Source organism: Neolamprologus brichardi, chromosome 19 (genome assembly GCF_056152115.1).
Source record: "Neolamprologus brichardi isolate AB-2024 chromosome 19, ASM5615211v1, whole genome shotgun sequence".
In the NCBI taxonomy this organism is placed as follows: domain Eukaryota; kingdom Metazoa; phylum Chordata; class Actinopteri; order Cichliformes; family Cichlidae; genus Neolamprologus; species Neolamprologus brichardi.
Window position 1 is genome coordinate 13,605,665 of NC_142122.1, and position 17,194 is coordinate 13,622,858.

A 17,194-nucleotide genomic window follows, 5' to 3' on the forward strand; every position below is an offset into this window, starting at 1 on the left:
TTGGCTCTAGAAGCGAAGTAATCATTGTTAATGGATCCCTTTGTTTCTGCCGCCTACAGAAAGGAAGCTCGTGACTTTTGCTTGACTAATATTCCACATGTGATGACCTGAGCTGTCCAATTTTCCTAATCAAAACTTGTCTGGGAATCATGTGCATGGGGTCTACATGTTACACAGAAACCTCGTAATCTGAAATTTAATGTTGTTTTAATTATTGCTCCATTAGGCCTTACTCTTGTTTGGCTTTTGTTTCTACAGTGACGAACAAGAAACCATCCCACGTTTCAATCACAAAGGTGAAGCAGTTCCAAGGATCATCTGCCTTTGTAAAAAGGTCACAGTGGACAATTGACCAGCTACGGCAGGTCAACGGCATTGACCCCAACAAAGTATGTAATTTCCCTTCTCCTTTCCCAGTGAACACAAGTATTGCTAATTCAAAGCATGTTGCTATGTACTCCGTTCTCAATTTTCTTATAGTTACTTCTTGTTCCTTTTCCCTTACTACACACTCTCACTTCTTATTGGTGTCTCCCTTTCACTGCTGTTCCAAGGACTGTCCGGAGTTTGACCTGATGTTTGATACCGCTTTCGATCAGTGGGTTGCTGGTTCATCAGGGGAGAAGTGCACCTTTATCCAGATTCTCCATCACACCTGCCAGCGTTACAGCTCAGCACGGAAGCCAGAGTTTGTCAACTGTCAGTCCAAACTGCTAGGGGGTAAGACGAAAAAAAACCAACCCAAAAACCTTTTCAAAATCCACTGGCTCTACAGCGCCAGACTCGCTGCTATCATGCTGTGCTGTAAGCCAGTCTGAATCTAATTACGTATGATGACAAACAACACCTGGTGTGTATGAAAATGCATGCTTATTCCTCGTACACAGCATCTGTTGGGCGCTCTGCTGACGTGAGGTCAAAGAGGATGTCCAACGAAATATATCAGTTGTGACTCAAAGCATCTGACGCAGATCAGCTGGTTTTACAGCACATATAAACACACACTAGAACACTAAATAATAATTTTCCCTATTTTAACACATTTTGCTGTGTGCCTGATGAGAATCATTGTTTTTGAATGATTTTTACCCTTTAAAATAACTCTGACACTGGTATTGAATCAGTGAGCAAACACTCAACTGAACGCTAACCTCTGTTTTTTAAAAAAAAGTGTATTTCATGCCCAACTAACAAGCAAGGAGGTGCTGATCAAGCGAGTCATTGCATAATCAGCTGCCAAATGTTTTCACCATACTTGGTAATTTCCCTGCCGTAAGAGGTTTGTTTACTGTAGGTGGGTTGTGGTGATGGTAACAATGCAGCATCCTGGGTGGCTTAATCAGATATTGATCTGTTTTTGCCTCCAAGTTTCATCTTTGAGAACTGCTCAGCCTATTGTATTATTCATAGAAATATTTATGAAAACACATTCCCCAGCTGACCCGTGTGTTGTGTCCTCCTGCACAACCCATATAGAAATCTGCTACCGGAAATAGATATTTCTGAAAAACAGGACTTTTTGATTGTGAATCTTATGAAAAATCTATAAATAATAATGATTGAGAGTTCCTGTGATTCGTGGTATTCCTTATGTACGTCTCCTCATGATATGAAAGGGCCAGTTTTGTGAATTTGTAGGTTAAAAGTTAAAAAGTGTTATCGGACATATAGTAGAATGTAGGGACTAATGACAGAAATATAAATGATGTGTATAATGACACTGTAGTTAATTTCAGATTTGCATTGTTCCCATTTTTCTTACTGTGCGTGGGAGCCTATCATCTATTCATTGATGATAAACCTGCCAGTTCTTCTCAGCATTGTTATATTGCCATGACTTTCCTCCTACTCTGAAATATATGCTTATATTTAGCTCTCTTCAAATGAACTTGGGGTGTACTATAGCCTTTGTATGTGTAGGTGGGAAGGTAGTGGTGTACCAAAGAGCAATAACCCAGGGTTCATAGAGTAGGATGCATTATGTACTGCAAATGTTGCATATCAAATACATGCCTTCGGTGTTTTAGAAAATTACAAGGCCCTGTAGCATTGATTTTACCATACAAAGTTTAAGAAATCTGAGCAGTGTAGCTCTGATATAAATAGTATAGTATTCATGATATAAATACTTATATAAGTTTTATTTCAAATGCAGTTTTGTACATGCCAAACTGGTAGTTGTAAAAGAAGCTATTGACCATGAAGCAATCTGATATGTAACCATCATCTGTAGAGGAAGCTTTAGCATGATGGATCAAAAACTTCACCATAACAGGATGAACAAAGAGGATACTGCCAGTCCTGTCCACTCCAGTTTAAGTCTCACACCAGTGCAAAACAAAAATCATGACGCTGCTCAGGTGTGGGACCATAACTGTGGGAGACTAACTACAGCAATACCTGAGATGGCAGAGTCCTATAAAGACAAAGGTAGAAATGTGAGGCAGATAATTCCAGTGTTGCTAGTAGTTAGTAGCAATCAAGCTCCAAAGCAGTGCATTTAAAAATATATTGATTTGCATTCCTGCAGATGGTGTGATGTGCTGTCATTAAAGATGGCAAAGGTAAAGCATGATATTAATGCACAGTAAGTGTTTTCTCATGCATACCCCAAATGTAAAAGGTAATGTCAGGTTGTGTTTGAGCATTGTTTAACATCTTCTTGATGCTGATTACATGACACTACAAAAGTTCATTGAAAGTAATAAACGGATGTAAATACTGCTTATCCATGCAGTGCCTTTTAACACAACCATCATTTCAAATGATGTTTAGTCTGATAATGATGTAGTGACGAATTAAAGTGATTGAAAGATTTCATATCATGATTCATTTACATTTGCATTTTTTTATTTGTTATTTAGATCTTGAGCAACTTTGAACCTTACCCTGTATGTATATTTATATTTTTGTTAGACGTTTTATGTTATTTTTTCCTTTCTTCCTATCTTTTTTAAAAGCCTTCTCTCAGAACATTACGGTTCAGATGCATGGGCATATGTTTTTGATCCTTGATGAGGCATGTAATCAGTGCAGAAATAAAAGCAGCCAGTGTGCTAATTGAGTTGTTATCAGTGCCGAGTTGGGCTGTTGCCCACATTGTTATACGATGTTGGACTCCAATTCCCACCTGTCTAACTGGCATGTATTCGTGAGTTGATTCTGAATTAATTTTGCTTCTCCTGTTTTTCCACTTAATGTTTAATGATTTCCCTTAATGAGAAATGATGGGTTAAGACTTTTCTAGCAAGACGCGAACACCTGGTGTCATTATGTGCAATTTCTTAGAATGTTTTCACCTATTTTCCATATGAATGGAAATCCTTTGCAGTTACCCTAATGCAGTTTCGGGTCAGTGTTTCTCCAACATTTGCAGAGTTCAAACCTAATGCTTCCTCTAATATGACCTTTGCAACTCGAACAGTGTTAGGCATTCATGCATAAAAAGGTTCAGTGTCAGAGCTGTTGTGTTGCACAGGGTGAACATGCAAGTTCCATACAGAGGAGCTTTAGCCATTCATCTGAAACTGTTCACAGAGATGCATGAAACTGTCAGTGTTTCTTTGTCTTTTGTTTGCCCTGTGTCAGTATTTTATGACTGAGCCATGATTTACACAAACAGTTTTTCCTCTAAAAGGCCAGACTGACAGTAATTTGAATTTTTACGCCTTAATTGTAGCCGGGGGCACTGAATTTTTCCAGCTTGGGCTGCTAATAATTATGAAGTACAAATGTTTGTGTGTCATTAGTATAGGCAAATTTGTGTTAGTCTATAATTGTGACTTGGACAAACATCAGACCACATTTTATGGCTCATTAATGATCAGTGCTGAAAATATTTGTAATTCCAAAGTGTTTCCAAACCTTTTCGTTAAACTTTATTTCTTCAACACAAAATACATTTTATACAGGATTAATCGTGTGACCCATTTATACATAACCAAACTCTAACTGCATTACAGTTTATTTAAAAAAGAACTGAACACTTGTGTGCTTAACACAATAATCCAGTCCCTCTCATCCAATTCCAACCTGCGTGTTTTAACAAAACTGATCATGACTTTTGATATTCTCTTGTCACAGAAGGCCAAGATGTAGGTTCAGTCATTTTCCGTTGCAAGGTCTTTTTGAACAGAAGGAGGAAAGAATTTGTTTCACATCAAGGTCATCTGCTAAGACGAGGTAAGCGCTAAATTAAAAGTCCCGCCCCCTTATAGTTGAATAACTTGCTCCACCCAATTCTAGATATGACCTAGACCTCAGAAAAGATATATCCTCTATTAATCAGTGGTGAGTTCCACTTATCACCAGGCTTGAGGAACTACAGTATCTTGTCTTCCTCCCATCACTTCCAACCGGTCATGGCTGATGGCTGCTCAGGAAAGAGCAGGAGGTTTCATGAAGTGGGGAGTTTTTCCTTCCCACCATTGCCAAGTGATTGATCAAAAGAGGTTCGTTACCTTACCATATAAAGGCTCCTGTTGGACTCCTTGGTCTCATGTCGACACAATAGGAGTGTGTTTTCATTTTCTTGCTAATAACTCAACAATTGGGCACAAATTGAAGTAAAAGCCAGCAACGCAGTCTCTTAGTAAGGTGCCGCACCACTAGATGAGTAAAGTGATTCAGCATGTTTTCACAAGTCTTACAATTCTGTCCAATTTTTTTGTAATGGTGGAGATACAATTTAAGGCTTGTGGTTTTAATTTACATAGGTATACAGTGTAAGTATTGATTAATGTGATAGAACATTTTCATGCTCATTAAACCGCACAGTTTTACATTTAAAAACAAAAAAAACACACCCAGTAAGGAAAGAGATGTGTTGATTTGCAAAAACTATTCCCTCCTAGGGGAGGGTTATTGGAAGTTGGGCCAAACCACGCCAGCAAATTGCTTCTTAAAGCACAGCAGTGCTACTAAATTAGCTCAAGAGTCAAGGATTCAGTTTTTTCTGTAATTTATCATCCCTCTGCTGTAGTTACACTTTGAAATCTGACTACAATAAATTGTTCATTCAGACAGGAATTAACTAACTTGTAACTCGTACTTGCTATTTTTTTCCCTGAAAGCCGTACAGAGAGCCATGTTTTATACATTTCAAGTGAGTACAAGGACATTTCTTTCAGTGGCATGTGTCCCTGTATGAGATGTACATTGCTGGAAGGGATTTTGAGTTTATATCCAAAGGTTATATGAGTTATGTTCGCTGTCCTTGGCCCCTCTAACAAACTGTGTACATGGTCACTAATGAAATCTGTGCAGAGTTGCAGTATGTGTATTTAAAAAATCATTACAAAATGTTGGCTTTTTTTTATTTGTTTGAAATAGTTTTTCTTTGAAACAGGGCTCACTGATGAGGTGATATACTTGAACAGCATATAGAAAACATGAGCTTTTGGAAGTTGAACAAAATATTAACATTTTTTATGAAAAAAGAAAGCAGACCCCCTGGCCTCAGCCCCTTTACCAGAAAACGCCTTGCAGGTGTTATTGCCTGCAAGGTGTTTTCTGGTAAAGGGGTTCTTTAACATTCAACTGATAAAACTTTGATAGTGCTGATAATTAAATGTTTGAAGCGTTCCTTGCATACACTGCTCACAACATTGCAGTCTGAGCGTTTGTGTAAGCCATTCCATAACACATTTCATCTTTTTGGTCATTCAGATCAAATCCAAAGGTCAATTTCCACATTAATTTAAAGTTTGGGAAACTTAGAGCATATTTTCATAGTCTTAATGATGTATTAATAACTCACTGCCATAATTTGATTCAGTGAAGTAATCCCAAACCCTGATACTTGAGTTGGTATGAGGTTCTGCTGAAAAGTTGTCTTTGGTCGGTTCCAAGCTGTGACCAGTATATTTAAATTAAAGGTCCTTGGCTGCACCTGTAATTTTATTCAGACTTTTGTTTTAGACTACAAAGACTTTTCCCTTGCAGATCTCGTAATGACATTTGGGAGTTCTCTAGAGACAAGTAGTCTGTTTTTTGGCATACACAGCCCCTTTTTGCCTTAGAGATTCCTTTAGATCACAGTATGATGACACCAGTCACGTTGGTAGCAAAGATAACAGCACACTCTGGATGTCAAAGGTTGAAATAAGACAGGTTCCCTAGGTTGGTCCCTATGGAGATACTAATCTTTTGCCCCTAATCTTAAAACCTTTACTCTAATATGGATTGAAGGATTTGGTTGTGATAAATGGCAGTGGTTTCGTCAATTTTCCTTTTTTTTTTCTTTGTAATCACTTAAATGATAAAAATGTAAAATCTCAGGTTACAGTGTTTTGTTGGAGGATGTCAGAAAAGCCAACAGTTTTCATATGATGGATTTCTTTTCTTCAAGAGTGTAAATAACAATCGGGGGTTCGAGGGTAGCACAATGACAAAGTGCTTCTTCCCTAATTGTTTCCTCAGTATAGTCTCTACTCCTGTGAAGCATATTACAAATTAGCATTTAAGCTTAGTAAAGACTGTAATCATGGAAATTATGGCTGGTAATGCATTGTGTGATGCTAACATTAATCTGCTGATTAATGCCGCTGCGAGTAGGCAGTTCATGAATACCTAGTAGCTATTTTTCTGTCAGTGCTGGCGCAGCTCTGTGTTACATTTAGGATTTAGTACTTTGCTGAAGACTTTTTAAACAGCTTAACTGTGACTAACCTAAAGGCCAACTGTTCAAACAAAGGTCCGTCCTTTGCCTTCATGAAAACAAGTTGTGGGTAGAGTCCTATTTTTTCTCACTGGTTAAACAAGGAAATGAAAGCATCATTCAGGGTTCACGTCCCAGAATTAATGCACACATCTGTAGGATGCATAAATACTGGTAATAAGATCATTTTTAAACTCATGGACTTGAAAATTAAGAGAACATAATTGAGTTTACGTAGGTTGAAATAAATATTGTGTGACTCTAAACAACTTAAGGTTCTGAATTCTGGAGAATAAATAAAAAGCAGAAAATTTTGGAACTTGAAATAAAGTGATGTTATTTGATATGCAGGGTATCCAGTATGTATTTTATTGTAAGTAAGTGCTGCCTGAGGTGGGGGGGAAGTTGGGTACAGATACTTAAAGGAGCTGGAGAGAGTGAGTATGTTTGATTAAATGGAGATTTGGGGGTGAAAATCTAATAGAAGAAAGTAATTTGACCATGGGGAAAAGGTGCAGGATGAATGTGTGGAAGAGTGATTGGATTAAAAAAGAAACTGGATAACTGGCTATAGAGAAATAATAAGTGTACATCTGGAGCCAAGGGGATGTGCCCTCCCTGTTTGAACCTCAGCTATATTTTCATTATGCTGCGGTGGGTAATGTCAAGATTTGCATTAATTAAACTGCAGGGGGGGGGGGGGGGGGGGGGGTGGTATCTTGGAGTAGGAGCAGCATAGCTGTGCCTTTAGGCTCCTAGGAAGTCTGTTAGCTGTTTTATGATTTTCATCCATCATTTTGTACATCATTCTTTTGTGTCTAAATCATTTGGTATGAGGGCTTTACCTGCCATGCTCATTTTCTACACAAGAAATGTAACCTTTGGGGAATACATTGACACGTATTAAGACATTGTTTGACTGATCCACATATAGAAGAATGTAAAGTATTTAATGTTTGGAGCATTTTTCCATTTCTTAGAAGCTTTACTTACTCTGTTTAAAGCTTCTTTGGGCCTTTATAATGTATTTAGCTCTTTGATTTAGTTCTCTCCACTGGTACACACACACACACACACACAGACACACACACACACACAGATATACACACACAGACATCCACGAAACTCTTTTTAATCCAAAAAAAATAATTGAAAGGTGTCCTTTTATCACAAAAACATTAAAATTGTTAATACATTCAGTTTAAGATAAACTATTATCAGAAAATTGCAGTTAGAATACAAAAATGCATTTTATAGCATCCTTCACACACATCCTTGTTTACCTTGTTTTACCTTTTTGTTTTAATTTTAAAAAACAGGAATATAGGATAATATTGGTATCGGAGTTATATTTTTTTGTATTATCAAAATGGTTGTATTTGTATTTTTTAGTTGTTCTCATTTTTTTTCTCAGTCTAATTTCAGGTACTTTCTACAATGAGTTTGCTCATTTCAGTTTGAAGATGTTTCACCTTAGTTTAGTTTCAGTGCTACTTTTGAATGTTTTGTGGTATTTTTAGATTTGGGCAGATTTAAGAAGTTTAGAATGAATGCTAGTTAGTATTGTAATATTAGTATTGTAATACATTACAATACTAATGCAATACATTTTGAAGATTCAGTCATGAACATCCCTAATGCCAAGGATCTTCTTCAAGCAGGTGTGATACAAACATGACCAAATTAACAGAGTAAAACTGAAGGTATTTGCTGTTTTTATTCTTATTTTAATGTTGTGAGTACACAGTATTGTTTAAGTTTTTGTTAATCTGCTTTTTACTTTTCTTTGAATTAGCGAAAAAAAGGCACATATTACTTTGTTTTGGTAATTGTGATTAACACAATAGAAAAATGCAAAGAAGCTCTATACAAGATGAAAATGGGTTATTCTGTACTTTAGAGTCAAAATGCTGGTGATATAGCTGAAACTAAGCATTAAGCATTGGCTGCACTTACCAACATCCTTGACAGTACATTTTATATTTGCATGAATAACACCAGCCTCATTCATAATATCTCATTGGAGCTGTTATGCACACGCTAATGCGTAACAAATGACTGCAAAACATTCTCTCCCCTAAATCACCCGCACACACATTATACCCTACAGCTTTATTCTAACAGACTGACAGCCTGAAATATTAAAAGCACTCCAGCATGGATCTTTTGTGTCCAATCTTATCAATCCCATGTATTGTAATAGTAAATGTGACTTGGCTGTCAGCATCTTGTGAAGTGTATCTGACATGCTCTTGTTGATAACTATCAGGTTATTTTCTTTGCCTCACAGCAGCGCAGGCTGTAATCTGCTGCTTACAGACAAAGTGGAAAAGGAAGGGTTGACTTTGAATTATCCCACCACCCCACACCCAACTTCCTTGTTATGTTTGCCTTTGCTTGTAGTTTTTATTTTTCTAGAATATTTTGCCAGCAAACAGCTTGCCTTTTTTTAGCCTCCATTGTTTGAGAAACCCTGGCTGATCATGTTGATTTCTGTGAGTAAAATAACCAAATGCCTTCCACATTGTCGAGACAGGCGCGTCATGGGTTTAGCAGATTCAGCGCTGTGACAAATCTTTTCAAAAAGCTCCTCTTTAAGATTTACTAGTGCGACATCAGTGTCATAATAAGAAATACTTTAAACTTCAGCTTTATTAAAATTCATCTCGAATTAAAACCCATATAAGTTATCTTTTTTGATAACAGTGGCTGATCAGCTTCCTCTTCAAGTGCAGACACTAGGCTCAGAGCAGCACAACGATGGCACCACATAACATAATCTACTCCTACACATTTCATTTGGCTTCTGATACTGCACCTCCTATCAAAAACCCTCCAGAATGTCTCCACCCTGTCTTTTATCTGAGTACTTTCTACAGCCTGTGTTGCAGCCTGCAACACATCTCTGGGAAAAGAGGGAAAAAAAGGGACAGGATATTGGTGAGGAGACAAATAAATAGATATGTTTATTGAGTCTGCATGGTGTTGGGTGGTTGTGAGTGTTGGGGTTATATTGAGGATGAAGGGAGTATTAGTCCCAGGGCTTCCCTGGAGGAGGAGAGGATTAAGAAGAAACTGTCTGAAGGTGAAAATGTCTCATCCTTTCTAGTGAAGAGAATATATTTCCTAGGAGAAAGTATATTTTTAAAGTTTTTTTTAACTTAAAAAAAAAAAAGGAAATCAAATGGGCAGTGCGTAATAATGACAAAGTGTAGAAATGCACTCTGGCAGTGGACAGAATTTAAAATGTAGACATTCTTCCGAGGTCCAGATGTGTTTGCCACATTGACTGTGCTTCATTTACTGTAATTTAAAGAAAATTGAAGGGAAAACGTGTGTATGTTTCCATTTCATTTAGTGTGCACACGAATGGGTGTAAACATCTATACTCGCATCCATCTGTGTGCTGCAGTACTGATACATCTCTACATAAATTGCTTAACTTCTTTTGAAGGAGCACCAGTTGGCCTCACTGTCTGCTTTTGGGCTCTCATATAATCACTGAAGTAGGTGACTACCTGCCTTGATGCCAGAGGATGTACACTACCTATATTGCACTTTTCTGTGAAAAAGAGCCTAATTACATTCAGTACTTCCAAGCTTTACTCTGTGCTGTTGGCTCAACCTGATTATATGCATATTTTTTAATATTATATATTATCATTTTATATCTGTTTTTAATTAAGTTCACTCACCTGACCTTTTTGATGGTTGTTAACAGATCAATGCCCAAAAAAGACAATGATCTAAAGTTGTGTTATATGTTATGCTACAGTAAAGCTGCCCTTATTGTCAGTTCCTATTTTCTTATTGTTCAATGATGTTTGGTAGTGGACCGTCTCACCACAGAGTGAAAGTTCCATTTTAACTCCAGGAGAATTGGGACAAAGCAGTATGAGGTGAAAATGTTAAAAGAAAGTGCAGACATTTCCCTTAAATTACATCAGTATAAAATGACAAATTATATAGCAGTGCAACTGTTCCACAAAAAGAAAACAGCAGGAAGATTGCTGTTCCTAGTCTAGTTGTTATAGTAGTGCATAATGGCAGCACTCCCAATGTGTGGTAGATTAATGGCTTGTCAGAGGAAACATCCGCAGGGCTGCCACAGCTATCTGAAGATGTGCTCTGTGTCTTATATCCACTACTGGGTCTCCAGGGTAGCCCATGCCGCCGAGCACATATCTGTTCGTTATTATATTGTAGTTTAGGAAAAAAAAAAAAGGACAGCGCAATCACAAAGCTGTCCACGAAAGTTTCAAATTGAAGAAAAGTAGTGCTGAATGTCCCCAAGAATAACCCGCTTTCCTGAAGGAAACATTACATTCGGAGTTACTTGTGTTGCAGTTGCATTCTTTCAAGTTGGGGAAAGGTTAATTTCCCTTGATCCTACCTTGAAGTAAATCAGCTTTGAAGAAAATTCATTAGGCACCTTCCCACACTGCACCTGTTTGAAGCCATTTTGTTTTTCATGGTTTTGTCTTCCACAATTAACACTGAGGCTTAGGGTCACTGATTGCACAGCCCTGAGCTGATGTCGCCAGTTCTTTCATGACAGCTAATCTGTTTACATTATTTTTCTTCTCTTTTCCCCTTGTCTTTTCACTCCTTTTTTTGTTGTTGTTGCATTTGCTTGTCTTTTTCCTCCCTTGCCTACGTTTTGGCTTGCTTCTTCTCTCCTACCCTTATCTGCAGGTAACAGTATACTACACTCAGCTGCAGACAGTGTGACGAGTGCTGTACAGAAGGCCAGCCAGGCTCTGAACGAGCGTGGTGAGCGATTAGGCCGGGCTGAGGAGAGGACTGCAGACATGATGAACAGTGCTGAACAGTTTGCTGTCACTGCACACAAGGTGAGTCCATTTGTTACTAAGATGCATTACAAATACGTAAGGTGGGATTACTATTTTAATGTAGTACGCTGGAATTCTGACTTTGAGATGTTGCAGAATTACCAGTCATTATTGATGAAGATGAAACCTTTTCCAAAACCTGAGCATGTCTGCTCTGTGAAGATAGTCATTTTCCCCCCTTCATTGACTCCATTTCATAGTTCTCTATAGGGTGTTCCCTCACTCTGCATCAATCCCACATCTCTTGTTCGTCAGGAAAACTAATTGCATGCTGTTTAATGAGGCTATTAGTGCATGATCTTTTATTTTTATTACTTCAAAACAAGAGCAAATATTGTATTGCTTTGTAACGAGCACACCTGATTGTAATCATCATATATCTAACAACATCGTAAATCAGACACCTCGGGTTTGCAGCTTGCTGTTCAACAACACCATTCACTGACAGGCATATGATTTCTGGCCATAGTGGGATATCATTGACTTTAATAGTAAAGCCATCTGCTACCTTTTGAAGTTGAATGATGCATTGCGCCTTGTAAGCCACGGTGAGATAATTGAAAGACATTTGAAGAGTATTGCATGGCCCTCTCACAGCTAAAAGATGTGTTTCCCTGCTGTGAGAAATTACAAAAACTGTAATAACCACAGGGGAAAAGCAGGGAAATAGCTTTGGTGGTTTTAGAGCATGACTGCACAACCCCCACGAAGAATTTTTCATTTTTGTTTCCCATTTCACTTGATGATGAGCATCGAGTGAAATGTGTTATGAAATATGTTTGAAATATGACATGTTTCAAACTTGTCATTTGTCTTCCACGTTATCAAGATTCATGCCGTTGCCTGCCTGAAATCCTCAGTTGAAAGCATTTTGGTAACCTTAGAGACGGATAAAAAGTCTTGTCTTATTCTGTTTGAGGATGACTTTGAGAAAGGATTGGCTGGCTGGAATGTGAAGGATTTGCGTTTTTTCTTCCTACATTTTAACATTAAGCATCTGTACTGCTGCGAGTTGGTCACCTTGACTCTTCGTCTGAGTCCACTTCTGCAATCCCTTGTTGACAGCTACATAGCTGCACTCTTCAGCTTTAATCCGAACCCCTCATTTTTGTGTGCTACTTTACTGCCCCCACTTGATGGATGTGTAGAATTCTCCTCATTATTTAGCACCAACCTGTAGTCTTTCTGTGTGTGCGTCTTCCACACTTTTCTTGCATTCTCTCACTTTATTGTCTTTCAACCCTACCCAAATGTTTCTACAGCTTGCCATGAAGCACAAGTGTTAGACCACTGCCAAAACCAACTGGTCTAAGGGAGGGTCAGCAATCGCCAGTTGCTGTACAGGAGAAGGATTCCAGATTTTATTATTTGTAAAAGTTTTAATATGATTAAAATTTGTTAACAATGTTAACATTTTAATGTTTTGGGTTACTGTACTCCGGTGCTTCTCGTTCCTAAAGACGGATCGTGCAGGGGACCGAAGAGAGGTAAACAAAACTGCTTGACGCTGTCAACTGAATGTTTCATGCTTCTGTTTGCCAAAAAAAAGTTACAAGCCACAGCTATGACTCTACTTGATAATGACAGTCACTCAAGACACTTCCTCTTTTCGTTCGCTCACACACAAATGAGAGCGTACACGTGTTGCCAAATCATCATCGGCAATTACTCCCTCCCAAGGAACAGCTTGGCTCCCATTTATACTGGTTATTTATGAGAGCTGCGGTAATTATGAAGTCTTAATTTATGAGTGCGGGCGCCCTCTGATTGCTCGACTTTGGATTGGCTGCCAGTATATAACATATAAATAAGACACATATGTAAAAATAGCCTAGATTTGATGCCTAAGTTGTATTTTAATAGATATTTGTGGGAGTGGGAAGTCGAATGAAAGGGATGATCACATTTCTGTTTGACATTTAATGTTTCCTTTTTTGCTCTGATTTTTGGACATTAAACTCGGACCATAATTTCAAAATCTATCAAAACAGTATTAGTTAAAAAAAGTTTAAGATATAATTTCATAAACTGCTGATGAGACTGAGTGATGAGTGGTTTGGGTGACAAGATATAAAAATGTTGAAATATTTTTCCCTCTTGTTATGTGTCTGTCAATGAAAAACAACCTAAACTACATGGTATAGATTTTGGGAAGTGTACTTGAAGATTTCATTTAAAGAATAAGCTTTTAAAGTATATGAATTACTCTGTCTAATACTTTATGTTAACAGGGGTAATTCAGTAAGCCAGCTTCTGCACTGTAAAAAGCAACATGTAATTCTTCTTCTACTATTATCTCGGTGTCTGTAGAGCTAATTTGTCCCTGAACATGGGGATGCTTTGAAACTGATCCTGGCTGTATTTCAACTCTAAACTCTTCAGTAGTCATACCTTGTGCTTATTGTGTAACTTGGGTTGGTCATTATAATATGTATGCTGATAAAGGACAAAATGTCTTAAATAACAGCAGTGGTGTGTGGTAGTTTTGTCTTCTTTTAGTTTTTTCTTTTTTGTTTGTTTGTTTCGGGGGTTTTTTTTGTTTTCTTTTTTTTGTTCAATCCGCTCACTGTTCATAACATTGGCTTCTTTGATGGCAGGACACCGCCCTCACGCTTGAGATGTATTTGATTCTTTTATATTTTCAGTTTTGTAATTCATGATGTTACAATGCACTGACGAACCTTATCTTGCAGAACACAGAGTTCACTAATGAAATGTTCCGGTTGCCTAACACTTGTGTGCTTTTATTCCTCTAACACTTTTGATGTTACTCGTTTTAATAAAAAATAGATATAAAGACAAATTTATATTATTCTGTGTCCTTTTTATAGCCAACTCGAGCAGTTCAGTCAAACAGTGGAATCAAAGTCCATGATTTTATGGACTGCTGTTTACCGTTTTGGATTTAGCTCACATTGTTGTTTCCGGCTTGTAAACAGAACACTGCTACAAATTTTAGTGTCTCAGAGGTCTTTATGCCATTTTCGCTGATGTTCACAGTTCCACCTCATCTTTCATCATCTATAATACTGTAAGATATGAAATAAAGTCCACTCCACAATCACAATAAAATGCTTCCTTTTTTCCTTTTGTGGCCTCTTTTTATGTCTCTCACCTCAGTCTGCTGAGGTTAAACTCCAAACCCTATAAGCACATTGCAAGCACTGAAGAAAAAAAAATGCATATTTTTATATTGTCTTTGCATTATATTTACTTAAATATAGACTTTAAGTCAAACTATTGCATTCTGTAACAACCCACTTCTTTGGAAACCGAGTGGTGTGGTTGTTTTGCTACACGTTCCCAATTAGGTAGCTTCCTTTGAAGGTGACTGAAGAAGATGTTTGTACCTTTTATTACAACTGAATGAAATAATCTGTATTACAAGTCATGAGGAGGTATTTTAAAATTTTAAACAAACGCAGTGATGCTCCAAATAATTGATTGGAGGTGAAGACAATGCTTCCGTGAGTAGGGAAACTTTTGGCATTCGTTGGTGTTTGTCGTCACTTTAAAACTAATAAATATAATTTTTACATTTGATTCATTTATCTTGTTTCAGTTGCAAAGGGTAATTTGACCATAATGGCAGAAAGGCTAGACAGTCTAAGGTTGATAGAACTAATCTTTAAAATTCATTGACCCCAGTCTGGAACATGGGGTCAGAAAAATGTGATGGAAACAAATGCACCGCACTACTAAATGCATCCGAGGATGTATTTAGATGTATTTAGACATTTTTCACTGCAGCCATTTTAACATAAAACAGTTGACATGGGTCTAATCCAGTGGTTTTCAAGCAAAATGCTAATACTAAGTTTTTAAAATTCTTATTTTAGCATTCTTAAGCATTACTGATGTTCTGTTTGGACTCTAAGGCCCCCCTATTGGAACTGCTAAGCATATTTTAATGACTTAAAAAATAAGTACATATAAAATATATATAATTTTTTCTTTGAGTGGCAGTTTGGGAATAAGGTTTGAGTTTTGGGAGGACATTTCCAGGATAAAACCATGAGGGAGATGAGAACTTCAGAAAGAAACATTCAGCTAAACAGGTGGAGGTGGTTCTCCGAAAAAGAAGAAAGGAATTACACTAGGCAGGTGGTGATGATGGATGTAAGGTAGAACTGTAATGGGGGTGGATGTGGAATGGAAAGGGAAGAAAACAGGTGAACATGTGGGTAGAGAACAAATTAAAGGTACAGAAGCGATAGAGGTAGTGTGGAAAAAAATTTGGTGGGAGTAGAGGAAAGGAGATATAGATATAGATAGATATATAGATATATGCACAGCAGTAGGACAGATGACAGTTAGTGACAGAGCAAATACCTGATCTATAACTTTAGAGAGAGCAGTAAGTGTAAGACTCACTGAAATCTGTGCACAGGACTATTACTCACTCTGACAGCACTGTGCATCAGCCCAGATTTTTGTCTTGAAACCCACCATCTCTCCTCTCTCTCCCTCTGAGCTCTAGAAACAGTGAAGTCCTTGGAATTGTCTACTGTTTTAGCTAAGATTACAACCCGGTTCATTTGAATACTGTTTTGGATTCCATACTCATCGACAAAACATTAGGACCCTTTTACTTTTTCCACGTTGTTTTTATATGTTGAAGTTTTGTATCTACAAAATTGGCATTTTGCTCTTTGAAAAAGATTGTTTTGTTTTTTTTAGTTCTTTTTACCTCTTTGTCAAATCCAGGAAAAAAATCAAATACTTAGAAATTGTGAAGACATTTTACGTTTGATTAATACACCAAGCACAGCTGAATTTCCTCTGTACACCACTAGAGGGTGTGCCAGCCTTGTAGAAAAACATAAACTCTTATTGGTTAGCATTGGAAAGGCATCAGGTGGTGAGATGGAAGAAATGACTGAGACATGTTCAGTATCTGTAAATGCTGGTTACTGACAAATCAGAGCAAATCACTAACCTGCAGATGGGTCACGATTCATTTCCAGTAACAGATACATTATCAATGTAATTATGTAAGAGGTTTGTAGTGTAAAATATTGTCTTGCTTTTTTCTTTTATTAAAAAATATAATCCATATGCTGTGTTTTGTAATAACTGCTTATTACAAGCAGTAATAGAATAGCATACACCTTTATTATCCCACGGATGAGAAATTTCGGTGTTACACAGCTCCTGTAGCAAGGGGAATACAAGATATAAAAGGAAGACACAAAGTGGTCCTATATACATAAGCAACTGAGGTTTGTATATACAGGTAACGATGTACAGAAATATGTATAGAAAAAACTGTACGGAGATATGTGTAAAATGTACAGTGAACAAACAAGCTGGTGAGTAAGATGACCAAAGGATGTTAAACTGTGTTATAATGGACTGTTAGCAATGGTAGAAGTATGCGTAGATGCTGTAGCAGTGCCACGTTATAAAAAATACCCCCTTGCAAAATTGTGTTTACAGCATAGGTGTAAAAGTATGAGTAACATTTATTTAATATATTTGGTATATTTCCTCAAATATAAAACCTCTGTGTGTATGTTACATGTTTAATATACATACATATAATGATGAATAGTTTAACTGAGGTCAGAGTGTGAACACATGTGCTACTTAGAAAGGCTGTAGACTCTTAAAAAACCCTAAATTTTCCTTATATATATTGTAGATGAAAGAAATCATAGAATTTATTTTAAAATATTAACTG

General features: G+C 37.3%; 1 protein-coding gene across 2 annotated transcripts in view; it reads left to right on the plus strand.

Moving 5' to 3' along the window:
- The window catches only part of stxbp6 (syntaxin binding protein 6 (amisyn)), a 68,901-nt gene extending 54,318 nt beyond the window's left edge, over window positions 1-14,583 (plus strand). The window contains exons 3-7 of one of the 2 annotated variants that reach the window (XM_087832948.1): window positions 259-389; window positions 555-720; window positions 4,084-4,182; window positions 11,354-11,511; window positions 12,774-14,583. In XM_087832948.1, coding sequence (XP_087689074.1) covers window positions 259-389; window positions 555-720; window positions 4,084-4,182; window positions 11,354-11,511; window positions 12,774-12,797 — 578 coding nt within the window. In that variant the 3' untranslated portion in view covers window positions 12,798-14,583. The remainder of the gene's footprint in view (window positions 1-258; window positions 390-554; window positions 721-4,083; window positions 4,183-11,353; window positions 11,512-12,773) is intronic. The other variant, XM_006798431.3, reaches the window with a different exon arrangement.
- The last annotated feature ends 2,611 nt before the right edge of the window (window positions 14,584-17,194 follow it).